Genomic DNA, 27,544 nt, shown 5'->3' with positions numbered 1-27,544 from the left:
TGGAAAAGGAAAACTCTGGAGACAGTAAAAAGATCAAGGGTTGCCAGGGGTTCAGAAGGGGGTGGGGGATGAACAGGGGGACATAGGGGAACGTCAGGGCAGTGAATAGTCTGTATGACGCTGCAATGGTGGATACATGTCATTCTACATTTGTCAGAACCCACAGGATGGATGGATAACGCCATGAATAAACCCTAGTGCAAACTATGGACTTCAGTTGGTAATAATGTATCAGTACTGGCTCATCAATTGTCACAGTGCGGCCACAGTAAGGCAAGATGTTAGTAATAGGGAGGGGGGAGGGGAAGAGAGGGTCTGCAGCAACTCACTAATTCCCGCTCACATTTTCTATAACCCTAAAACTGCTCTAAAAAATAAAGTCAGGGCTTCCCTGGTGGCACAGTGGTTGAGAGTCCGCCTGCCGACGCAGGGGACATGGGTTCGTGCCCCGGTCCGGGAAGATCCCATATGCCGCGGAGCGGCTGGGCCCGTGAGCCATGGCCGCTGAGCCTGCGCGTCCGGAGCCTGTGCTCCGCAACGGGAGAGGCCACAGCAGTGAGAGGCCCGCGTACCGCAAAATAAATAAATAAATGAAGTCAAATTTTTTTTTTTTAACTTAAGGGAATGAAAAAAAAAAAACGCAAAAAAAAGCAATTATACTACAGCATAATCAGAGGCTAAAATAGGGGTGAGTCCAAGGCATTTCACCCAGTCATGGAGATTTCTGGAAAAAGCAACGTTTAAGGTGAGGCCTTGAAGGAAGGTTGGAAGTTGGTCAAAGGAAAGTGGGGATGGAGGGACAATGACAAAGTGGCAGAAAGAAGAGGAGGGGCAAGAGGAGAAGGAAGAGGGGGTGACAGGGCCGGAGGTCAGAGGGCCGCGCCACAGGGGCTGGGAGTCTGTGTCCTGTGCATCCGTGCCAGCCGGTGATGCCAGGTGAGAATGCAGACCCTGGGCTGCTGGGTCTCCCAGAAAAGTCCAAAATCTCGACTTTGAACGTAAATCTAATTTTGAAACTATTCTATTTCCACACGCAGGCTCATACCAGATGGACCAAACAGAACGTTTCACAGGCGCGTGGCTCCCCGGATCACAACCTCTGGCGCACAGAGCCTCAGGCACGGAGTGTCCTGGTCTGAGCTGCACGAGCAGTGACAGGGCCAGGAAAGTGGGCCGACCCAGGACGAGAGGGCGGGCGGACAGAGCTGCCCCGACGTGAGGGGCAGGAGAAGCTGGGTGGGCGATGACACGCCCGTTTCTGGTTGGTCTCGGAAGTGAACGTGAACGCTGATCACAGGGGCAGGGAATACAGAACTGCTGACAGAAGGCAGGGGGCAGGATGCTGGGGGAAATACTATAAAGTCTTCCTGTGGACGTGTTGAACTTCAGACGTAAAGTCACAGCCCAGGGAAAACATCTAAAAGAAATGTAGTGGCTCGTCCTTTTTTTCTTTTCCTGGCCGCACGGCACGCGGGATCTTAGTTCCCCGACCGGGGATCGAACCCTCACCCCCTGCAGCGGAAGAGCAGAGTCTTAACCCCTAGACAGCCAGGGAAGTCCCTAGCATCTACTCTTAAGAGAGAGTCACAGTGAGAAGAGAAGAGGGAGGAAAATCAACACCTAAGTCCCGGGGACTTTCCGTCTGGACGTTGTCGACTGCACATTGACTGCACATCGACTACACATTTAGCGTAGCGCTTTGTCATAAACTGCCCACTAGTGGGGGCAGCCCCTGCTTAGTGGCCTTCCCACCCCTCCCTGCCCTCCTCCTACCCTCCGTCATCCTCGGCTTGGTCTTTCTAGAGCAAGTCCTCTGTTATAACTCTCATTACGCTGCACTGTACGAGCCTCACCATTCTTATCAGTCTCTCCCTCTAGACTGCAAGCCCCCTGAGGTCAGAGAGGTTGCCTTACCTCTGATGCTCCAGTAGCAAACACGGCACCCGGCTCATCAAGGAGCAGTTAACTTTTGTGTGTGTTCTGGATGAACTATAATTTCCGTGAGGGCAGGGATTGCGTTGAATCCCTGACTTATCTCCCTAAGCTTCTGTGGCCTGACCCACAGGAAATTGTTCCAGTCTAATATTCCAGGACTTTCAGGCAAGTCCACCCCATCCCCCTAGTGACAGAGATTTACATTTTTCAAACACAGAAGATGAGTGATTCTCAGAGGAGAACCCAGATTAACACCCCAATAGCAGAGACAGTGTTTTCTCTCTATATCCACAGTACCCAGCATGAAAGTCTTCTTCCCAGACTAAATTCCTCAAGTTACAGCTTTAACCTACTTCCTTTTTACTTCTCCCAGGTAAAGGAAGAAAAAAGTTGATACTTCAATAAAAATTCTTCACATCCTCATGTAAAGTTGCTATGTCTTCCTTTAGCCTTTTCTCACTGAGGTTCACTGAGAGGCGCCTGTTGTCTGTCTGTGTGTCCATCGGTCCGGAGGCCTAGGCACAGCTCAGCTCACCTGCTGGAGCCCTTCAGTGATGGAAGTTACCGGAGCCATTCCACAGGTCAGGGACGAGAGCATGTACCCATCTGAGCCGATGGAACTGTTGAAATTTCCTTGCTAAAACAGAAGGAAAAGAAAAGACAGGCAATAGGAGCGACATGGGAAGGAATCAACTCAGTCACATTGGAAACAATGACGTGTGTCTGTTCACTTCAGGTAGGAGGAGAGGGTAACAAAGCACATGTTGCAGCTCAGAGCCGAACGTGGCCTCAGCAGATGGGCTGGGATGACTGAACAGCCACTTCTCAAAATGGGGATCCATGGACCCTGAGCGCCCTGAGACCCTTCCACGAGGACAACACGATTGTCATGATGATACTAAGACGTTAAATGCCTTTTTCACCCAGTGACACTTGCACTGACAGGCAAAACTGCTGTCTCATTAGCACAGACCACACTGGTGGTGCCTCTCCACTGCCACACACACTTGCAGTGATAAATAAATACACAAAGAAAACAGAAATTGTTTAAATCTCCAAAAAATTTTTAAATGTCAGTTTTGCTTTAAAATGCCCTTGATAAAGCAGTAAAATTAATCGTTTTGTTAAATCTCAACCCTTGAGGACATGTCTTAATATTCTGTGACAAATCCACATGGAAGGGGACAGATGCCTGGAAGAAGAGCCCTCCTCCACCCGCAGTCAGGAAAGGTCCTGCTTTTTCTGCAGAACACTACTTTTACATGCAAGAACCATGGACTGACAATCTGTGGTTATTCAAACACGGGTATCCGGAAGATACTTGGCAGAAAATGAATGAAAGGACTGTCGCTTCAAGGAAAACTGGCAGTTTTTGTGATCAATGTTCAGATCTGAGATTTCAAGGAAAAATTAAGAATTGGGAAAATGTACATCTGCCATTTTGAGACTGTCAGCTTCCCAATACAGAAAGACTTTTATAATAAGATCAGCAGTGATAGTAATGAATGTCATTTTTTTTGATAACTCAAGGAATCCATATTTTCCAAATGACTAATGCATAATGTTACAAAACCATGAATGGGTACAAAACATTCGAAGTGCAAGGCAGACCAATGTAACATGTAACAGAGAACAAGAAGTTCATTGATAGAGTTTCAATTTCACATTGCAACTAACCTTTAAGAAACTACTATTCATCCAGTTTAGGTTTTATGTCCCTCCCAAAAAATAAATAAGAATGTGCACAATTATCTGAGAAGCCTATAACATATTCCTTCCTCTTCCAACTATATGTCTCCGTAAGGCCAGATCTACTTTATATCCTTCATTCAAAATAACATGTTACAGCAGACCGAATGCAGAAGCTATGAGGATCCAGCTGTCCTCTATTAACACAGACATTAAAGAACCAGTGAAATGTAAAACACCACCACCCTTCTCACTAAATTGTGTTTTGAAAAATAATTTTTGTTATAAAAAATGCCCATTAAAATATAATGGATTTACCATTGTTATTTTAAATGAATACATATTTTTAAAATGATGCAGTTTCAATTTGTGATACAGCAAATATATAACCCATGGAAACAAAAGTTCTCCGGGGCTGTCGACATCTTTAGAGTCAAGAGATGAAAAAGCGTGAGAACCGCCAGATTAAATGAATCCTGCCAAAATACGAAGAGCTGCTTCGGATCATTAAAAACATGGAGTGTGTTTGCTTTGACTTGAGATAAGCAGGAAAAACAAAGTCCGCCCAATCCGCTGGTGCCCTCTTTCTATGCCTTTGAACACAATCAGGGCAAAGTTCTCCCCACTTCTGCAGATATTTTAATAGCCTTCGATGCTTCCTGTACTCTGCTCGGCTCAGCCTGAACATGCAACGGCACGGACGTTCCTTCCAGGCCAAGGCCCAGCCTCCTGACGTTTCTCGTTCCAATCGTCCCCAAATTTCCTAAATTCAACGGGTCCTAAGGTTTACAGACATCCCCTGTACATGTATACTTTTCTGCATGTGGGTTAACGGGAATGTTGCCAAAAAGCTTGCGGCACATACGCTGTCCTACAGAATAGCACCTGGTTTCTAAAAATACTATTTCTGACTCAGAATAAACTCGGTAGCCTGGAAGTGCATTAGCTGAGTTGACAGGATGATGGCCCAGTGGGCTTGTGGTACTTTCTTATTAGTAAACATTTGGGAAAAGGATACTGGGAAGCAGGAAGGTGAAAGAAAAATCCTTCATCAACACATCTGGCAGTAAGACACCTAAAATAATCTAAAACTGAAAATACTGCAGGAAAGAAGAGGACAACATGCCGCACACAGTATATAGTACATACCGTTTACACATCACAGGTTAAGTCCCATTTTCCTTTCAAAGAACCGAAGTTCTCAGACTGATCAATCTGTTCCTAAGATTAAGATATATTACTAGTTTCCAGAACCTACTAATCAACATGGAATCAACAAGGGAAGAAAAGTACAATCTAATATTAGATATGATGAATTTAACTCACCACAAAACCCCAATAATTTATATTTTGAAATAAGCCCTGAGAAAAATATTTTTTTGGAAATACAGTACTGTTAACTATTAATAAAAGGAAACAAGGTTTTTACTTACTATGGCATCTTTAACAATTTGTTTGGCCACTTGTTCTGGTTTGCAAACAGATGTGGTCTCTGAAATAAGACGAGTCTCCAAAGGCTAAAGGTGAAAAAAATAGACATACCATTACTGCCCACCGAGTTAAAAAATAATTTTATAGCCCTCCTCCCCAAATTTATACATAATTCCAGTTTTCTGCCTTTGAACTGATTCCTGTTTTTAGAATTATCTCTATCTAGATTTCAAATCAGTTTACTGATTACTGGTTACTGTACAAAATTCAGCCCAGTAGCTGAAGCAAGACAAGGAGACCCCAGCTACTCTCTGTGGGATGTGTCTCAGTTCCAATGAGGACCATCAGAGCTTAAGTTTAAAAAATGAAAAAAAATACCTTGCCCTGTCTTTATTTTCATTTTTAAAAAATCTTCTTTGGAGCGACATGCAACACATGTGCTCAAAAATTCTTTAGAAGGGAGTTTCAGTTAGAAGTTTCAAAACTTAAGCCTTAAATGGCATGAAACAATAAATTTTATTTACCATGTAGGCTTGAAAAAATAAAATAAAATAAAAAACAGAACATATTTTCTTAAAATAGAATAGCATAGTGCTCATAAAAGTCAAGTGTTTCTTGATGAACCTAAATTAACAGAAAAGCCCCTTCTTTTTTAACATCTTTATTGGAGTATAATTGCTTTACAATGGTGTGTTAGTTTCTGCTTTATAACAAAGTGAGTCAGCTATACATATACATATATGCCCATATCTCTTCTCTCTTGCGCCTCCCTCCCTCCCACCCTCCCTATCCCACCCCTCTAGGTGGCCACAAAGCACCGAGCTGATCTCCCTGTGCTATGCGGCTGCTTCCCACTAGCTGTCTATGTTACGTTTGGTAGTGTATATATGTCCATGCCACTCTCTCACTTTGTCGCAGAAAAGCCCTTTTGAAGGTGCCACCATTGATTCTTCCAGACCCCCAGGCTAACATAACCATGTGTGGCCAGATACTCAGGAGATTTAAAGGCACTATGGCGCCCCCTATGGGACCCGCAGATCAAGGTAGAATTTTATTTACCCAAAGAAGTCAGCCTGACATTTTAGTGGAGGAAAAACAAAAAACCCCAATTTAACAACAAAATCAAATCTTCACAGGGAAATCACCGTCCTTTGTCAGCTTTGGCTTCGCCTAAAAGACCATTTACCAAATGTTGCAAATCTGCTTAGCAGATTCCCCTTATTCATTTGGCTTAAATTTACTTCTTTGAAATAGTAGTACTTTTTAAGAGGCAGCGCCAAAGAGAAATGAATAGGAGAAAAAGCTTCTAAATCATAAACATCTTGTTGCAAATATACAGCCCATGGAGCATAAGTGCCAATTTTTATGCTGTGCAGATTCACACTTACTAAGCATCACTATAAAAGAGAGGAAAACACATCAATACCAAGTTCAAGGGGATAAGTTCTGATTGATTCCTTTCTCCCCCACTTTGTTTGCTCAGAGAGTGCCTACCACGTGTCAAGGCAGGTTCATCTGAACAAAGTGCAGAGCTGGCATTCAGCTCAGGATGACTGACAGTCACTGTATTAATGTTAATGTCCAGAGGTGATGAACACTATAGAGAAAAATAAGGCCAGGGAAGAGGATTCACATCTCACGGGAGGGATACTTGAGATAACAGAGGGTCAGGGAAGTCCTCTCCAAGATGAAGGCTGTACAGAGATGGAAAGAAACACAGGAGGAAGATCCATTTGAATATCCAGAGAGAGGATGGCAAGAGCAAAGCCTGCAGGTGCGAACAGGCCAGGCAAGCTCAAGGAACAGACAGGGCTCCGGTGTGGCTAAGGCCAAGGAGAGGAGAAAATGCTGCGGACAGGTGGCCGAGGTCCAGACAGTGTGGGACCCAAAAGGCTCGAGGCCTCTGGATTCTATTCCAGGCACGCTGGGAGCTAGGGGAGCTGCACTCTTTGATATACAGCCAACACCAACATGTGCTATTTAATTCTAACTTTAAATTACTTAAAATGAAATAAAATTAGAAATCCAGTGTCTTGGTCCCACTAGCTGCACTGCAAGTGTTCAACAGCCACAATGTGACTTCCATACAGGAGCGCGCAGGACCATTTCCACCATTCTAGAACATTCTACAGGACTGTGCTGTACAGGAGGTTTTGATCTTTTGGGTTTTTTTTTTTTCAGTTTTGTTTTTTGGCTTTTTTTTTTACACAAGAGGGTTTTGACCAGGGGAGTGACAAGACCTGACTTGGGCTTTAAAAGGATCACTAGCTACTTTATGAAGAACAGACCCCAGCGGGGTAAGAAAAGGAGCAGGCAGACCAGGCTGAAGACCATGAGAGAAGTTCAGGCAAAAACATCAGCGGTTCTCACTGCTGGGATGGTAGTGACACGTGCAGTTAAAAAAAAAAAAAAAAAAAAAGGTCTGATTTGGGATAAATTCTGAGAACAGAGGATGTGCATGTCAGCTGGATGTGTGGTGTGAGAGGAGGAATCAAGGCTGGCCTCGCAGTTTCCAGCCTGAGCAGCTGGGGGAATGGTGGGCGCCGGGTAATGAGATGGAAAATAATAAGGGGGGAAGGAGAGGGAATCACAAGTTTCGTTTTGCAAATGTTAAGTCTTAGGCGCCCATTAGACCCCCGTGTGGAGACAACGGATCGGCAACCATTTCAGGTGTTTATTTTTAAAGAGTATTATCTTGTTAGTTAAAATACAAGCTGTATTCTCAATCAGAAAGCAAACACCTTATTAATTAAAGCTTGAAGATTCTTAGCAAAAATGGCCTTTGGAAATAGGGCTACATCCTCCAAGACTCTAAATGAAAGTTCCAGAAAGTTCGGAGGCCTCTTGCAAGCACATAAATTGAAAGGAACTCAATTTTCTGACTGATGAAAATGCCCCCAGGCCGAAGGGTGGAAAGACAGAAAATGGGAAAACGGGTTTCCTACGTTCAAAACTCGAAACAGGGCACAGAGAGGCATACTTACCTTGGTTTTGTTTTCTTCTGCAAACCCGGGGGTGTCTGTGTCTGGTGGGTAGGCAACTGTGACATAAACATTATACGGCTTCACCTGCATTTCAGAGACAACATCGACCCCTTCAGTAAACAAGATACAATTTCGCATCCTCCCTTATCAACCTGCACTGGCTGCCAGGCAGACATTCTAAATACGGCCCTGATTTTCTCAAAAGGTGGTGAGACCAACAGGGTGATTCTGTAAGAGGAGAACTACCACCAGGTGAATCAGGAAACTCCTGGCCCTGAAGATCATTTAGAAGTAAAGGCAAAAAGCTCACCCCAACCTCGATTCCAGAAAACAGCTGGGAGAGAGCTAGGGAGATTCGCCTCCTTCTAAGTTTCTTCCGCTCCCGCTGACCAGGGGCCTGGGAGCTGCCCGTGAGGAGAGCAGATGATGCTAAGGGGAAATCCGCTCGTCCTCCCTGCCACCGCACACCACTTGGGCTCGGTGGCCAAGGCCACGGGACAGGTCTACTCCTCGGCCATCAGGAAGGAAAACAAGTTTGTTTTCCACAAGAGGGGTTTGTTTTCCTTCACGGCTGCTTCTCAAACCCTCGTTATGTGGATTTCATTTGCAAAATACATTGAGATCATTCCAATCCCTGCCCCAATGCCCTTCTTGTGCCACCCCAGGCCCGGGTCTAGAATTACATCCATCCCCTGAGAAGTGTGCTGGTCCAGGAGCTCCCCTGCCAATGAGGGGCTCAGGGCTCACTTCCTCCGCCACAGGGCCAGCAGACAGGACGCTCCCCCGCGTGGACCCCCCAGGTCAGACCAGGACAACCTCACCTGTGAACCGTCTCATCCCACATCTATACGTGCAAACTCCTTCCCAGCTTCTCTTCCCAGCTCCCTGGCTCTCTCTGGAACAGAATCCTAGGCTTGTTTACCTCACTGCTGGGTCTCCTCACTCATAAACACACCTCCGACAATTCTAGAAGATTCTCCTGCTGGTCGGACAGGACACACCTCTCCCACTGACCCCGTGCTCCACGCTCGTATCTGGCCCTGAGGCTTAGGGACGCTAAGCAGGATGGATGAAACCATCAGAATCTCTGCCATGACTTCTGTTTGCTTCTGGCTCACTGTTTAGCCGCACGGAAACGCCTAAGGAAGTTGGCAGCGGACAGGCAGCTGGTCATGAGGAAGACCACTGTGCGTCTTAAGGAAGCTGCAAGTGACAATATTATATTGCTTCCTCGTGTAACAGCCTCTGAGAGCATCCCAGGGTCCTGTGTTACATTTGGCTTTTTTTCTCCCTACTTCCTTCTGTGAAGCACGGTCCTCAGGGCTGCGGAGGAGCCGCAGGGGCAGGAGAAGCAGGCGGGCAGGAGAGCCTGGCCAGCCAGCCCAGGAAGTGCAAGAGCAGAGGACGGTGTCCCTGCTGGTTCGGTTCCGGGCACCTAGGGCGTGAGAGTGCTTTCACTCAACATCGCCGGGGCCTGCGGCTTCAAGGCCCGGCCGTGCTCGTCGATAGCTCGGGATTCGCCCGGCAGTGAGGCTGATGAGCAAGCGATTCCTCTTCCACTTGTTTTTGAGATACTGACTTTAAAAACTGTCTCCCACGGCCCTGCCCTTTGCTGTGCACAGACCAGAGAGAAACACCACCAAAAAAAGAAAAGCCAATAAGCAGTAATTAGACAGCCCACCCAAAGCCTGAAGCTGACTGCTCAGACGCGGTCGCTTCTGCACTGCTCCCTCCCCGGCAATGACCCAGGACAGTGGTACTAAGCTAACATAAGACAGGATGTCAAAGCAGTGTTTCTCAAAGGCAAGGTTATGGCTGAGCTTCCAAATGATTAAGACAGCTTTCCAGAACAGCTTTTTCCCGGGGTGGGCACAGATTGTCAGGGTTGGGAGAAACCAGTCCAATCCCTTTCTGGGTACTGGTATCCTACCTACAATCATGGAGCCAAATGACCCTCTCAACCTATGGCTGGATACCTCCAGTGGCTAGTAACCTAACCGCTGTATTTATTTATCCAGCAAATACTTACTGCATTATTACTGTGCCCTCGTGGAGCTTACAGTCCCCTGAAACCCTTGGTTCAATAATTTGTTAAAATCTATATAAACTATATCTACAACCTTCCTTTCATTGACTGATCCCATAACCCCGGCAGAAAAGGAAATGAGGTTCATTTGGCTTCACTGGTTCTTGCTAAGATGAGTGCTGACTCCTCAAGCCCACTTCTGCTAAGAATGTATAAGCCAGGACTTCACTGATTCCCACTTACGTAGCCCCTGTCTGCGTTTCCTTGTTCTGCTCACTGACCATTCTGTCTCCCCCACTGCTCTGCCCTAGTCCCATCCTGTTACCATTCCCTCCCTTCTACCTGGCCTCATTCTCAATCAGAAAGACGCCCTACGTGCTCAAGAACTGGCTTATTACCAAAATTATCTCACCTAAGGTGTGCTGCTCCTCACTCCGTCAAAGCCAAGGCATGGGGGCTGGAGAAAGGATTACAGCTGTTGACATGAAGCTCCAGAACTAAAGCTCGGCTTACTTGTGGGCCATGGCGGGAAAAGACAGGGGTGGGGGGCGGGGCATGAGGACAAGGGAAATAGAAAGGGGGACACCTAGTTTTCTTTTACTTGGTCTCTGCTACCACATCTTTGGCTACACCCCACCTCAGAAGTCTGCTTTCCAAAAAGATCAACTTCTAAAATCTTTAAATGATGTATTTGTACCTAAAAGACTGAGTCAAAAAAGGACGACCAAAAAAAAAAAAGCCAACAAAGCATTCTTTCAAATTTAGTCATTGTATGTAAAACATTTCTAGGTCCAACTTTAGTCTGAGGGTCAAGGGCTGGGATGGAGAGGAAGACTCAAGAATTCATTAAACCAAAAAAGAATGATAAACAGCACTTAGAGTCTGACTAAGTCTAGAAGGTTTCATTCACAAAAACACAAAAATCACCTTGGCCAAACAGACCAAATGATCCAGGTTTCAAAAACAGGATAAGTTTGGATATGTTTGTAAGGAAACAATTGTTTTGATGCAAGTTCTGCTATGAACAAACTAGATTTTGATTACTGAATTTACTTCCCCTCAAACCTACTTTCCATGTACGTGTTTAGTTTTTGGTTTTTTTTTTAATTAATTAATTTATTTATTTATTTTTGGCTGCGTTGGGTTTTCGTTGCTGTGTGCAGGCTTTCTTTAGTTGCGGTGCACGGGCTTCTCATTGCGGTGGCTTCTCTTGTTGCGGAGCACGGGCTCTAGCGCGTGGGCTGAGTAGCTGTGGCACATGGGCTTGGCTGCTCCGCGGCATGTGGGATCTTCCCGGACCAGGGCTCGAACCTGTGCCCCCGGCCTTGGTAGGCGGATTCTTAACCACTGCGCCACCATGGAAGCCCTATGTGAGGGCATTTTTAATGGAGTCCAAGTACGGAGCGAAGTCAAGCTGACCAGCAAGTCCAGACCGGCCACTTGCAGCCCGTGAATCACGCGTGTCATCAGGAGGCCTCAGGGACTCGTCTGGACTAGCAGCTCCTGTCTTTTCCCTCTGCTTTATCAACATCTTCTTTCTACCCGAAAGGAAACCAGGCTGCCTGGATCATACACTTTGCCCTAAATGAGTGAATCCTGAAGTCGTTCTGCAAGACAAGACTCGGGGACAAAAAGCCCTCGTGCACAGACCTTTCAATTCCAAACTATTCCTTCTCCTACTGGGTTTCTGAGACCGATGTGAAGGGGTGAGGCAACCCCTGACCTGAATTATAGACACGTTACAGAGGCAGACAGGGAGCCAAAAGGCAGAACAAGAAGGCATGGACTTTGTTACTATTTCTGTCACAGAGTAATGACGTGGCTCTGAGCAACCCAATGGCTTTACTGAAGACTCAGTTTTATTATCTAGAATGTGGCATAACAACATCTGCCTCGTATATTTCACAAAACTGTTATAAAAATAAGACGGTTATTCATAAAGGGACTTTTCAAAGTAAAAACTACAAAAGAAATACCGGTGTTCTTGTTGGAAATTTCACAGGCATACGTGCCCCATTGGCTAAGCATATATGACAATGACCTGTCATTGATTAAGAGTATCAAGGACATTGATGACAATGAAATTTGTGGCTGGTTCCTTTGGGATGAGAACAGCACAGTCTACCAGTCCCTAAGTGGCAGGTCGGGATTCTGTCACTGACCCGAGAACACGTCTGCACTGCATTGCTCATCCAATATCTGGGCAGCGTGGCACTCTGCCATGTACCATCACGGGCTCTTCTGGGGGCTCTCTGAATCAGGGGTCAGCAAGCTATGGCCCTTTGCCTGTGTTTTTACTGGCACATAGCCACACCCGTTCATTTAAATCTTGCACAAGGCTGCTTTCCTGCTATCCCAAGAGATGTGAGTAGCTGCAGTAGGCACCATCTAGCCCTCAAAAGCTAAAATATTTATTCTCTGGCCCTTTACAGGAAAAAAATTTATCCACCCTTGATCTTAATCATTAAATGGGATTCTCAAATCACACTCTTACTATAAGAGGATTGGCCACAGTGAAGTTTCCTGGGGGCTTCTTAACATCATGATGTTAAGAATCTAAGTGTTAAGTGTTATATTTCAGTATACAGCTGACCCTTGAACAACGTGGAGGTCAGGGGCGCCAACTCCCTGCACAATCGAATTCCACGTATAACTTTCCAGGAGGCCCTCCGTACCCACAGAGCTGCATCCACGGATTCAACCAACCTCAGATCATGAGGTACTATAGTCTTTATTGAAAGAAATCCACAAATAAGTGGGCCTGCGCAGTTCAAACGTGTGATGTTCAAGGTCAACTGTATATAGAAATAGAAAGAATTTTACCTTAAAGTACGTGATTTTGGAAAGATACATGCGATGCTCTCTAAGCATGCCCATGTGACAACAATGCAGAAGTCTACTTCACGCAGCTGAGGAGGAAGGTTATACACATCTGACAAGTGCTTATTTTATGCTAATCCTAACCACATCCTCCTTCCACAAGATGTTCTATTCACTGTGAAGATAAAACGCACTCACATTCAATATTTCTTTAGGATATTAAAATATAAGTATCAGGAAAGCCAAATGCAATTTTTAGTTTCTCATTTTTACAAACAAGGAAACTGAGATCAAGCTAAATGAATCTGTCTAAAAACTGAGAGCTACACAGTAGCTCTTTCTTCAAACACGTTAGTTTTATTAGTCAGTCATAAAGGACAGACCTTTTTTGTTAAAGGGGTATATTTAAAAATGTTAAAGAACAACAACAACAAAAAGTTAAAGAATAAAATATCTTACAAACACTCACACAGTATTAGGCCAGTAAAGGCACACCTCACTTTATTATGCTTTGCTTTACTGCGCTTTACAGATATTGCATTTTTTACAAGTTGAAGGTTTGTGACAACCCTGCACTGAGCAAGTCTATTGGCAACATTTTTCCAACAGCATTTGCTCATTTCGTGTTTCTAAGACACATTTTGGTAATTCTCCCGATATTGCAAACCTTTTCATTATTATTACATTTGTTATGGTGATCTGAGATCAGTGATCTTCGATGTTATTACCAAGACCCACTGAAGGCTCAGATGATGGTTAACGTTTTTTAGCAATAAAGTATTTTTTAATTAAGGAATGAATGTACATTGTTTCTTTAGACATAATGCTATGCACTCTTAATGGACCACAGTACTGTGTAAACGTGGCTTTTATATGCACTGGGAAACCAAACAATTCATGTGACTCGCTTTATTGCGATATTCACTTTATTGCATCCGGAACCGAACCCACAAAATCTCTGAGGTATGCCTGTAATGCTACGAAGATGTTAGTAGTGCTAACTGTGTATTAAATTTTTATGCAATGAAAAGCATGTTAACTGCAAAGTTCAGGGGTTGCGTCAATTCTCCTTCACTAATGCCAAATCTACAAATCTCTAATTTAATACAATGACACGTGTAAGGAAGTTACAGACTAAAGGGGAACATATATTGCTGGGCTGACTGAAGACAGCTCTTACCTCCATCTGCAAAGCTTCCGCCAATCCCCTGATGGCAAACTTGGACGAAGAGTAGGCTGTGAAACCAAATAAGCCCAACTGCCCCGCCTGGGAGGACACGAAGACAATCCTGCCCACGCGGCGTTCCTTCATGGTGGTGATCACCGCTCGGCTGGGGTACACGCTGCCCAGGTAGTTGACGCTCATTAATCTCTGCAGGGAACAAAGAGGCCACGAGAACTAAGCAAAGTCAACGCCCCAAGGCTGCATCCCACGGGCATCCTGCCTTCTCACCAAGTCTGAGCTCGTCAGTGGAGCCCAAGTGACTGGGAGCTCAGCCGATCTGCTGAACGAATGAAGGCCTAATGATCCTGTAAGTGACCGTGACACACAGGACCCACCACTGGGAGCCTATTTCAATCTAGCCTTACATTCTCACGACGACAGCACTTACATCTTTGCTGAAGACCGGTCAAAATTAGTCTTCTCCTTATAAAAAGTACACTGCATGTTACAGGTAACACTTTCTGAGAAACAGTTTTGAGGAAAGAGCTTCAAGTATTTCCAGCCCTATTAGTTCTAAGTGACAGGAAGACCGCAAAGAGACGGGGACCGGGGTTGACAGCAGCGACTGTGGTGTAAAGCCTGGGCTCTACCATTTACTGCCTATTTGATGATGAACAGAAAAGTCAGACACTCTACTTATTTCCTCAGTGAAAACAGGGCTAATATGGGTGTGATCTCACAGGCCTGCAGCAAGGATTGAAAGGAAACACAAGGCAAGCGCCTGGCACAGCCCCTGACCTGCAGCAATTACTCAATAAATGCCAGCTCTTATGATGGGTAAGAACTCACAGAGGCACCAAGATCCACTTTCCCCTCATCCTGGGAACTCTTAAAAACCTTACATTTTCAACCTGAAAGTCCCAGGATACTGCATTACAATGTTTCTATATTAAAAGTCTTGTAAAAATACTAGATCTATCACCATGTGAAACCAAACACTTCACTGGCAAACGTTAAGTCCATCATGAAATGTTAACTCAACAGCATTAAGTAACTTTTAGAAACAATGACCAGAAACACCAGCAGGCCAGGGGGAAATACTTAGTTTAAAAAAAGCAGAGGGCAGGGCTTCCCTGGTGGCGCAGTGGTTGAGAGTCCGCCTGCCGATGCAGGGGACATGGGTTCGTGCCCCGGTCCGGGAAGATCCCACATGCGGCGGAGCGGCTGGGCCCGTGAGCCATGGCCACTGAGCCCGCACGTCCGGATCCTGTGCTCCGCAACGGGAGAGGCCACAACAGTGAGAGGCCCACGTACCGCAAAAAAAAAAAAAGAAAAGAAAAGCAGAGGGCAGACGGTATTTACACCGTGACTGCAACTATTTTGAGTATTAAATAAAAGTACATGTGCGCAGGTACAAAACCAAAGAAATGTAGAAAATTGTGAGTGACTATGTTAGGATTCTGGGATTCCCATTTTTCCCCCCCAAATGTTTTTTAATATCATTATATTGGTTTGACAAAAAAAGAAGGCATACTGAAGCCATGTGTAAACCTTAGCTCCCTTCAGAGACCCCACTAAAATCTCAATAGAGATCTTTTTCAAGGCAAGAATCCACGTGAGCAAAGAAAATCGCAGCAATGACATTTCGGACGTCGAAAAGAATGACGAGTGAGAACTAACCTGGCAGAAAGCTGAATGCGAGGTGAGGAGAAGATAAACTAAGAAGCAAGGTTAAACCACAGAAGCCCCCAAAGGCTCATGCAGCACACCAAGCACCGCTGGGGGCAGGAGGGCAGGCGTGGGGCTGGAGGACAGGAATGTGGACTGAGTCTGCTTAAAAGAGTCACATAGACAAACCCACCCACCGTCACAATCAGAGATTTCAGTACCCCACTTTCAATAACTGACAAACAAGCAGACACAAATCAGTAAGGAGACAGGAGACCTGAACAATGTTATCAGCACTGATCGAACACTCCACCCAAAACAGCACAGTACCACCAACCCTCGGTATCCATGGACGATTGGTTTCAGGACCCCCCCCCCCATACCAAAACCTGCAAATGCTCAAGTCCCTCATATAAATGGCATGGTACAGTCAGCTGTCTGTATCCTCGGATATGCGGGGCTGACGCTATATATTCTTTTCAAGTGCACAGGGAATGGCTATAAGATAAACTATATTCTGGGCTATAAAGCGAGTCTCAATAAATTCAAAAGGGTTCAACTCATACAAAGTATGTTTGCTGACCACAATGGAATTCAACTGGAAATCAAAAAGAGAAAGATTTCTGGAAAATCCCCCAAATATTTAAAAACTAAGTAACACTTCTAAATAATCCAAGGGTCAAAGTGAAAATGGACAGGGAAATTATACAATATTTTTAACTGAATGAAAATGAAAACACAACTTATCAAAGTTTGTAGGATGCCGCTAACGCAGAACTTAGGTGGAAATCCACAGCACTAAGTATCTGTGTTAGAAAAGGGAAAAAGCCTTAAATGGATGACCTCAGCTTCCGCCTGAAGAAATTATAAAAAGAAGAGCAACTTAAAACAAAAGTAAGCAGAAAAAAAAGTAATAAAAATAAAAGGAAATAAATGAAATAGAAAACAAAAAAAAAAAACAATAGAAAAATCAATAAAGCCAAAAGCTGGTTGTTGAGAAGATCAACAAAATTGATAAATCTGTAGTCATACTGGTAGGAAAGAGAAGGAACACAAATTATCAATAACAAAAATAAGAGAGGTGACATCACTACAAACTCTACAGATGTTAAAATAATAATAATGGAATATGATGAATAACTTTTGTCAATTCAACGACGTAGATGAAATGGACAAATTCCTTAAAAGAGACAAGCTACCAAAGGTCACTCCAAAAGAAACAGATAAAAAGATATAGATGTAGCCCTTCATCTGTTAAAGAAACTAAAGTTAGAAACCTTCCCACAAAGGAAACCTCAGGCTTCACTGGTGAATTCTACCAAACCTTTAAAACAGAATAAATCAATTCTACACAAATTCTTCCAGAGAATTGAAAAGGAGGGAATATTCCCCTACTCATGCCATGAGGCCACCCTGACCCTTATACAAAAATCACAAAATAACATTACTAAACAGTACAGCTAATATCCCTCAAGAACAAAGAAAGGATAATAATAATCACAACCAAGCAGCGTTTATCCCAGGAATGCAAGGTTGGAAACATTTGGAAACTAGTCAATGTAATTCACCGTATTAACAAACTAAAAAAGAACTCTATGATCATCCCAATAGATGCAGAAAAAGCATCTGACAAAATTCAACATTCATTCCTTATAAAAACTCTCTGCAAACTAGGATAAACTACTAAACTTGATAAAGGGCATCTACCAAAAACAAAAAACAGGGAGTTCCCTGGTGGCCTAGTGGTTAGGATTCTGGGCTTTCACTGCTGTGGCCCTAGTTCAACCCCTGGTCAGGGAACTGAGATCCTGTAAGCTGTGAAGTGCAGCCAAAAAAAAAAAAAAAACACAAAAAAATTAAAAAAGAGAACAAAAACAAACTACAGCTAACATCATACTTAATAGTAAAAGACTGAGTGCTTTCTCCCTAAGGCCAGGAACACGACAAGAATGTCTGCTTTCACCAACTTCTATTCAACACTGTACTGGAAGTTCCAGCCCATGGAATAAGGGTATGCAGATGGGAATGGAAGAAGTAACACTTGCAGATGACACGACCTTGGATGTAGAAAGTCCAATGAGCGCTAGAATTAATAGTTGAGTTCAGCAACACTGCACGATCAGTACACAAAAATCAATCGTATTTTTCTATATTAGCAATGAACACTCAGAAATTGAAATGAAAAAAACCAGTTACACTATCATCAAAAAACATGAAATACTGAAAAACAACGTGCAAGACCCATATGCTGAAAATGACAAAACACTGCTGAGAGAGATTAAAGAAAACTTAAGCTAAATAAATGGAGATATATATTATGTCATAAGGGTTAGAAGACTCAACGTTATTAAGATGTCTGTTCTCCCCAAATGAATCTACAGCAGCAGTGTAATCCCAATCAAAAACTACTCTCATTGATAGCTACAGGTAGATAAAACAAGATATAGCTCCAAGAACCCACTGAGAAAACCACTGAAAAGGAGAATTAAGAGAAGTGTTGGTGTCCCCCAAGACCACCTCCAGGGTGGGCGGTTCGCTGCAAGGTCTCCCGGGACTCTGCACACGGCTGTGCTCACCACTGAGGCTTATCACAGTGAAAGGACACAAAGCGAGACCAGCCAGGGCAACAGGCACACCGGCCAAAGTCCAGAGGAAACCAGGAGCACATTTCCACGAGCCCTCTCCCTGTGGAGCCACACAGGACATGCTTAATTTAAGTCCCCCGGCAATGAGTCATGACAGCACAAACTACTGTGACCCTGCGATTTACACGCATGTGAACTTCAGCAAAATTAAAATGAAAAATACTCCAAACAAACCAAAGAACATAATTGAGATAGAATTCATCTTAAAGAAAAAGGAACTCTTATCTTCAGAAAATGCATCAAGCGTGGTAGTGTGTGTTCTAACAGGGGGTGTCGGTGATAAGCCCACACCTGGACTTGACCAGAACAAGGCAAGTGACCAGACCGAGGTGGGAGAGAGCAGAGGGGCACGTGATGGCCTGCGAAGGGGACGCCCTCTGCAGCACGGTGGCCTCCTGCCTCCTCTCAGGGCAGCCAGCGGTAGAGGGGCGATGGCCAGAGACGGCGCATCTGTAATCACACTGCTGAGAAGCTGGATCCTGCCTGGTCTGTCCCACCTTAGCTGGGCCAAGCCGTTATTCTCTCGCTCACCACAGCATCCCCTAGAATGACACTCGATTCACTAGAGGCTTTCTCGAATATTGGTGGGTTGAATGAATAAAAGACAAAGGACATTAATATTCACACACAGCTACCCTGAGCTGAGCGTTATGCACCCAGTTAGGCTACTTCATCCTCATGGCCCTGGGCGCCGTAGGTCCCATTCACAGAGATGCAGGCTGAGGATGGAGGAAAACCTGAGGCCAGAAGGAAGAATGGTTTGCCTGAGATCACAGTTAGTAAATGGTTAGACTTGAAACCAGCTGTGCTAAGATTTAAAACTGGTTTAGTCTGATGCCAAAGGCCAGCTTTTCTCCTACTGCCCCATGCTGCTGGGGACAGAGCAACAAATAGTCTGTGTGCGTGGGTACTGGTGTGGGTGGGAAAGAAATCGATTGTTTTTCTAAACGAAAGTGAGAGAGAATGAGAGACAGACAGACAGAAGGAAGGAGATAGTGTGCTGGAGACTGAAGGTTGAGAATAAAGTGAGTTTTTTAAAAAAGATTAGATTTATGCTTTTTTAAAATATTTCAGCATGCTTCATATTCTATCCATGAATTGTACTTCTTCCTTCATCTCACCTGCTTCACGTTTTCTCCTTGTCATTGATACCCACACACAGTCACCTGTTTTTTTTTTTTGGCCATACCGAGTGGCATGCAGGATCTCAGTTCCCTGACCAGGGATCGAACCCGCACCCCCTGCAGTGGAAGCACGGAGTCTAAACTACTGGACCGCCAGGGAAGTCCCACACAGTCACCTGGTCTTATACTCTCAGTTTCTTCGATTCTTCTCAGTTATAAATCCCCACAAATCATTCACTCCATTACCTTTGGACTTCCATCAGACCCACAACTGGAAATAATCCCTCCCCTTCTGCCCCTGGACACACCCCACGTCCTGAGGTCTTAGCTTTACAACTATGCATTTATTTATTACAGCCACATAGCTACCTACACCTCCATCCTCTTTGCCGTCCACAGCCGGTCAAGGTGAGTCTGCTGATTCTCCCTTTATATCATCTTTCACGCAAACACGCATGCACGCACACACGCATGCACGCACGCACACATACTCCTCTTTCGCTGGCTGCCTCTGAAGTCTCTCCCCTCATCATTTCATACCTAGATTACAACTATTTCCCACAACTGATTTTTTACACAGCTGTTGAGAAAATCTTCAAAATCTCCCTATCAATACTTAGAGATAATGGCATACAGGTCAAGACAACTATCTTTTATGCCGAGTTGATAAAGGAGCTTTAAGACACTAGAGTCCCTGCTACGGCATCCCTCTGCTTCCCTCTCCATCTGGACTCGCCTAGCTCGCCTAATCACAGAGTTTACGGTGCTTTCCCACAGTCCGCCAGAAGCAAGATGTCCAAACTGCTGCTCTTGGAGTCTCCTCTTCCATAAGAGGGGGATGCATTTTAACTTCACAGAGCAAATCATTCAAAACCCATGGCTAGCAGGAAGGCTCTAGAGACCAGTAAGAAAGAGATGGTTGATGCAATGTCAACAAAAGAAAAACATGTTTTGCACCTAAGAAAGCCTTCAGATCTGATGTGCGTTTCTTTGGCTGACCTTTTTAAAAACATAAATATGAATATGACGCATTATCTTTGTCTCTTGGTTTCAAAACTCCAGAGTCTGCTCTTCACCTTTTTTGGGTTTTCATTGTTAAAAACACTGATACTTGACAAGAAAATCCAGCCTCTCTTGGCGTACAAAGAGCTCTCTTGATGATATGACCTCAGTGAATCAACGCAGTAATCTGTGTCAGGTTGGAGGTTTCATTCCCATTTTCCAGCTGAGGAAACCAAGGTCCAGAGACTTGTCTAAACTTCGAAGGCTGGATGGTCACTGTGACTAAAATCTTGTCCATCCTCTAGTTTTCTAAAGCTTCTGTTAAATCTGAACACATTTCACCTATTTCATTCATAAAGCCTTTAGCCAGGAATGAGTTCTCCCTTTTAGTGCATGGGCTACCCCAATGAGGAAAAAACAAATTTTTACTTACTTCAAAAGTACTAACTTCAAGATCTTCAAATTTTCCTGCAAGTGACATTCCTGCACAGTTTACAAGCATGTCCACTGGGCCCAGTTTCTCCTGTGCCTGGAAAAATGTATCAGAGTGGGCATTAAGAAAGAGAAGAAAAGAATCCCTTAGTAGCCAATCAATGCCAATAAATAAAATCTATAAAACTATTAAATCTACAAGGAAGATATGTCAACTCCAAGCCACACACCAAAATGGCAAACCAATCGAAAGGCGAGCGGATTAATTCCAATTAACCCAACCTCTTACTTGTTTTATGACATTTTCTACTTGGCTGTAGTCTTGAGATACATCAACTGATATACAAAGCACCACCTGTTAGACAGAGAAAAAAATAATCAAAGCTATGCAGGGGTCTGAAACTACCTTTAAAAGAACTTTTTTTTTTTAAATTAAAGGCAATTTTTTTCCAATAGAGAAGGAGTCCAGTTTTGGAGGTACAGATTGCAGGGTTTGAAATCTGCTGACAATGCAATTCGGAGATACAAATGGGGTCAGGGGTGCACTTTCTTGAAGAAAACTCTTTTGAGCAAACTCAAAAGAATGTTCTAAGAAATGCTGGTTGGAGGGTACAGACTTTCAGGTGGAAGATGAATAAGTTCTGGGGATCAAATGCCCAGCATAGTGACTATTGTTATTAATACTGTACTGTAGACTTGTAATCTGCTAAGAGAGTAGATCTGAAGTGTTTTCACCACACACACAAAAGTGGTAACTACGTGAGGTGTTGGCCATGTTAATCCACTTGTTTGCGGTCACTCTTACACAGTGTAAACATATATTAAATCGTCATGTTGCAGACCTTAAATATATACAATTTTTGTCTATGTATGCCTCACTAAAGCTAGAAAGAGAAAAGAAATGTAAAAACTCTCCTCTTAAAACGCAACTAGCCTGTAGTGACAGGAAGTGCATCACAAGCCCCGTGCACCCAGGAGTAGAGGGAGAAACGGGGTGCAGAGGGGCAGGGCAAACTGCAGGGGTGATGGAAATGCTCTGTGTCTGGATTTCAGGGGTGGTTTCACAAGCATTTAGTGATACATCCGTCAAAAGCCATCCAACTGAACTCTTTAAATTGGTGTGGTTCATTGTACACAAATCCTACCTCAATAAAGGGGTCAAAAAATAATAGCAAACTTAATAACTACGTTTAAAAAAATACTCCGCTTGGAGCAGTATCAGAGCTATCACTGCCCTCTTGGGATTCAATACCAGTAGGTGGAATAAAGAGATAAGTCAACAGGATCTACTTCCAGAAGCCTCCTTAGTCCAGCTGGGCTGGGAGGCTAAGCTGGTGGAATCATCTTACTAGGCCAAGGGCAGATCTGGGCCTGTGGGAGACGGGGGGAAACCAAGTCACATTTGGTTCACTCTGAGGTTTGCTTGAGGTCTCTGACTCTGGACTGAACTGCCATTTACAGATTTTCTAGATGAGGGGTCACCAAGCTGAGTCCAAGCCCACCTAGTACAAACCTGGCCATGTTTAGGGATGCACAGCACAGAGGGATGGTGGGAAGAGCTCAGCCATTTAGTCTTTGAAAAGGAAGGGAGGGAGGGAGGGGAAAAGGGGGGAAAAGCATGTATCTCAGTGCTTACTTTATTTGGGGAATGTATGTATTTATTTATCTATCTATTTATTTATTTATTTGGCTGCGCTGGGTCTTAGTTGCGGCATGTGGGATCTTTTTTAGTCGCGGCATGCATGTGGCATCTAGTTCCCTCACCAGGGATTGAACCCGGGCCCCCTGCATTGGGAGTGTGGAGTCTCAGCCACTGGACCACCAGGGGAGTCCCTCGGTGCTTACTTTGATAGAAATTTATGAAATAGAAATTAAGAACACTAATGGGGACAGTGAGCTGTTTTTTTTTGGTTTGTTTTTGGTTTTTTTTTTGCGGTGCACGGGCCTCTCACTGTTGTGGCCTCTCCCGTTGCGGAGTACAGGCTCCGGACGCGCAGGCCCAGCGGCCATGGCTCACGGGCCCAGCTGCTCCACGGTACGTGGGATCTTCCCGGACCGGGGCACGAACCCGTGTCCCCTGCATCGGCAGGCGGACTCTCAACCACTGCGCCACCAGGGAAGCCCAAGCTACCGTTTTAACTTTCCTTTTCAGACAATGTTTTCAAATCAGAGCTTAGGCCTCTGACATAGGAAATGTTCTATGTTCCCAGGGAGGTCACTGAGAGAAGCAGAAGGGTGTTTGCAGTTTCTCAGCCTTTCCATGGTTTCCTCCCTGTTGAGACTGGCCGCCAAGCTAAGTGGAAGACAGAGCGTGTGTGTACGGAAGGGTGCACACACCCACGATATGCACCCACGTGCAGTTGCAAGTCCCAGGCCCTGCGTTGTGGTGGGAAGAACAGGCACGGCACGGGGGAAGCCGGGGTTCCAATCCTGTCCCTTCATTCACCAGCTGAGCAGAACCCTAGACGTTTGCAGTGGTCTCATCTGTACAGTAACAGCGTCACAGGCTAGTGACGAGCCAGATCCCTTCCAGCTCTAAGAAGCCACAATGTGAGAAGTGAGGCCAAAGGGCTGGATAAAAAGAGCCCTGTTGCCTTAGGACTGATAACATCAGGCAGGAAGTTGTATTTAATGCAAGAAGGAACCCCATCCTAATGGTCTAAATTCCTATGAAAAGGAAACAAGCCCCTTCGCAAAGGTAACCTGGAATATTCCAGACTAGTGGGCTTGTCCTTGAATTTTATCCCATCATCATACAGAAGACATGTTTTAAAAAAGAGAGTAGGAATCATACAATTAATTTTAAACATGCCTTTTCATGTGGTATTAGATCACTCACTGTGAATAAAACCTATCCCACAGGTCAGTAACATTTCAAAAAAAATGTTTACAAACTCCCAGGAAAAAGAATGCCCCCAGGGCACTGCTTTTGCTAAGAGGAGTAACAAGCCGGCTCTGGGCCCAGCGGCAGGAGCAGGCTCCCACTTGCCCAGCCCAGCCCGATGATCTTCGCCTTCCTTGATGTGCAAGTCAAGAACTTTCCACATGACCTGAAGCCTCCTGATAGATAAAGGAGTGGGGATAATACGAAGAAGCCCAGAGCAGAGATGGCGCTAGCAGCAGGCGTGACTGGCCTTCAGCCAGGACATTTCAGATCTGTGGCTCTGGATGATGTTTCATTCTCTATCAGAAGTTACAGGGATATTTAAAAAAACAGAAAACTGGGGAGATTTGCTGAGCTGGCAGCTTTCTCATGTTTGTGGGCTTCAGAGGAGATACAGGCAGAGGCCACGGTACTAGAGAAAAACTCACATAGGTGCACAAAGAGAGGTGGATGAGGATTTTTATGTGCAGCATAGAATGCAAAAGAAAACAAAATACAAATAGCCAACAAGAGGCAACAGATTAAATAAACTCTGGGGTACTCAATATTATGCCACAGCAGTTTCAAAAGATGAGGCCGACTCATTTATATTGACATGCAAAGTTCTCTAATATATTCTCGTGGAAAGAAAAGAGGCAATTAAAACTACAGTGAAACACCACTTAAAACTCATCAGAAAGGCAAAAATTAGAAAGTCTGCCAATACCAAGTGTTGGCAAAGAGTCAACGACCACTACTGGTGAGAGTGTAAACACTTTGGTGATGCATACGCTCAACTCAGCAATTCCATTTCTAGGTATATTCCATTCTTGCACAAGTGCACAAAGGGATGAACTTTAGTAATAGCAAGAAACAAAGCAAACTAACAAAAAAACTGGAAACAACCTAAGTATCCACCCAACAGTAGAACTGATGAATGGAAGGTTGTCTATACATACAAGAAAACACTAGACAGCAGGAAAAAAAAAAAGAATGAACTACTACTTTATGCAGCAACAGAGAGGAATTTGAACAATAGTATCAGGTGAAGAAATAAAGTTGCATGAGAGTACACAAAGAATGATGTTATATAAACCTAGAGAGAGAAAGTAGGTTAGTGATTGCCTAGGGCTAGGAGGGGGTTGGGAGAGAACAAGGAGTGACTTAATGAATATGCGCTTCCTTTATGGGATGATGAAAGTATTCTACAACTGATTCTGGTGATAACTGTGCAACTTTGTGGATAAGCTAAAAACCACCGAATTGTACACCTTAAATCAGTGAACTTTATGGTATGTGAATTATATCACAATAGAGCTATCAAAATAAGAATGATGCCATAAAGTTCAAAAAGAAGCCGAAGTAAACGATACTCTTCTTAGTGTCACATGCATGTATGGACAAATTATTTTTAAAGAGCAATGGAAGAAGTAACACAAAAATCAAGTTGGGGGTTGCCTCTAGGAATGAGACAGGAAGATGAGGCTGATGGGGGGAACAGAGGAGCCTTCAGGGGCCCTGGTAAATGCCATTTCTTAAGCTGGTGATGAGTGTGTGGCTATCAATTTATTATTATGTTTTATACTAAAATACATATTGTATATATATACACACCATGTTATTCATCAAAAAATTCCACAACCAAAAAAAAAATTTAATACCTCCTTCCCCTTAAGTTAATTTGAATAAATAATTGAAATGAAATCATTTTCTAGGAAAGCATTCTGTTATTTGATCATTTGTGTGTGTATGTGTGTTAGAGTCTATACATTGTTTTTGGTAATAACATGAAATCCTAGACAATTCAAATAATTTCATCTTTTTAAAGACAGCCTAATATGTATTTTAATTAGGAAAAGCTTACGTGCTTTCAATGAACTATTCACAGTTGAAGTACCTCTTCTCTTCCTCTGCACACCTGTGTTGATTAGTATAGAAAATGCGTCATGAGGGCAGTGATTTTTACCTGTTTATCATTAATAGAGTGTTTTTCGATTTCTTTCTTTGCCTGCAACAGTTTGTCCTGAAAGTAACAGAGAACAATTAGTTCTACTGATTGTCTATTTGTCCACTTGTTTGTTTAAAAGGAGAGAAAAAGCAATTAGTTGTACAAGGATTTATTAAATGCCAAAAAACACGCAGGACAGCACCCATATTGCAGAGCTATGGTGGACACATAGCTGTAAAGTATGCTAAGCTATGGCTAAGTGAAAGCAAGTTTTAAAATTCATTACAGAGAAAGATAATAATAAAAATTAATGAACCTCAAAACCCCTATTATCAGTATTAATTGCTAAGGGTCACCCTATCAATTCTAATAAATGTTTTAATTTGATGTTACTTAGATATGAAACAAGAACAACCACGCTGATATGCAGTGCTTCCCAAACTTAAGGGTACATGTGATTCCATGTCAAGAATGCTTTCCTACGAGATCGTCCAATGTTTTCGTCCTCTACTGAAAAGCAAATATAGTCAAAATCAGTTTTTAGACGGACTAGGTAAACCTATGCCTGGATACTTTCAAAGATACTCTGAGGACAAGCAAAGCTAACCCATGTAATTGTGTAATTCTATCAAGGTCTCAATTCTGCTTGTTTTAGTCATTTTCAAGAAGACAGAGATCGGTTTACAGTGCCTTAATTTGCTATAAAAGCTGAAATTTAAATACATCATGATAGCAGAGAAGAACAAAAGGGGGGAATCCTTCCGAAAGACACGTGGGTTTTCTAAACAAGAATGTGCCTATAATAAAATTATATTATTCTATTAATAAAGATGTACACCACCTGACTTTGCCAAAATCAGAATAGAAAATTACATTAGAAAATAAAGACTTTATCAGGGCCAGAAGGCTCATTCACCTCCAGCAATGCCAGGACCACAGAAAGAGCTTCTGAGCACCTGAAACGCTGGCCTCCCTGCCTCGTTTTTCATCTGCCTTTTGTCAGATATCAGCATTGTTTAAATCTCACAAGATGCCATTTTCTCACAGTCGTGTTTTCAGTCATGGAAGGTGGCTTCAACGCCAAAGCAGATGTGTTGTTGGAGGGGTCAGGGGATAAATAAAAGGTAGCTAATTCTTCCTTTCTTCATTTTTAAAAGAAATGATGGACGCCCGAGCCTAATTCTGGGTTATTATTTACGCATCTCCCCCGGGCCCCCCGTGACCTGCCTTCCTCACTGGGCCCCGCTCAGCTGTGCATCCCTACCTGGCAGCCACCACACTACCGCCCTCCTTATTCACAGGTGAAGCCAAATCCCCCAATCAACGATGCCGCCCTGGAGCACCCACTCTCTCCGTCATCCCTCCCTTCATTTCTTCATCCAACAAAGATGTCTGGAGCACCCGCTGTGACCCAAGCAATTAGGCCAAGCACAGAACGACAGCACTGGGCAGGACAGCCGTGGTCCTTCCCCCGTGCATAGAGCAAGGGGACGCCATGACTGCTCGTGGGAATACAGTGTCACTGCTCTGGGCTCTGGCAAGAATAACAGACACTTGAAAAACAAAAAGAAAGAAAGAAAAACAGACCTTGTGTTGACTCGGCACAGAAAGACACATGTTTTGCTAAACTGCTGGGGAAGAGTGAGATTCCCCTGCAGGGTTTCACTAGAGATGGAGCTCATGTCATAAGCAAATTATAGAGAAACACCTACACGTCATCCTTCAGGACTTAGGAACGAGCCCCACGATGGCTGCTGTCGGCACCTCCGGGGAGGTGGCAGGCCCCGCGCTTCCTGTGGCCAGGTGTGTGCT

General features: G+C 44.0%; 1 protein-coding gene across 1 annotated transcript in view; it reads right to left on the bottom strand.

Moving 5' to 3' along the window:
- The window catches only part of KDSR (3-ketodihydrosphingosine reductase), a 38,471-nt gene that overhangs the window by 5,376 nt on the left and 5,551 nt on the right, over positions 1–27,544 (bottom strand). Inside the window, exons 3-9 of the mRNA XM_082852978.1 lie at positions 25,751–25,807; positions 21,211–21,276; positions 20,923–21,018; positions 14,066–14,257; positions 8,040–8,123; positions 5,058–5,141; positions 2,471–2,572 (exon numbers count right to left, since the gene is read on the bottom strand). Coding sequence (XP_082709104.1) covers positions 2,471–2,572; positions 5,058–5,141; positions 8,040–8,123; positions 14,066–14,257; positions 20,923–21,018; positions 21,211–21,276; positions 25,751–25,807 — 681 coding nt within the window. The remainder of the gene's footprint in view (positions 1–2,470; positions 2,573–5,057; positions 5,142–8,039; positions 8,124–14,065; positions 14,258–20,922; positions 21,019–21,210; positions 21,277–25,750; positions 25,808–27,544) is intronic.

This window comes from Leucopleurus acutus (genome assembly GCF_964270905.1).
Source record: "Leucopleurus acutus genome assembly, chromosome: 13".
In the NCBI taxonomy this organism is placed as follows: domain Eukaryota; kingdom Metazoa; phylum Chordata; class Mammalia; order Artiodactyla; family Delphinidae; genus Leucopleurus; species Leucopleurus acutus.
This window is presented reverse-complemented; position numbering and strand designations above follow the sequence as displayed.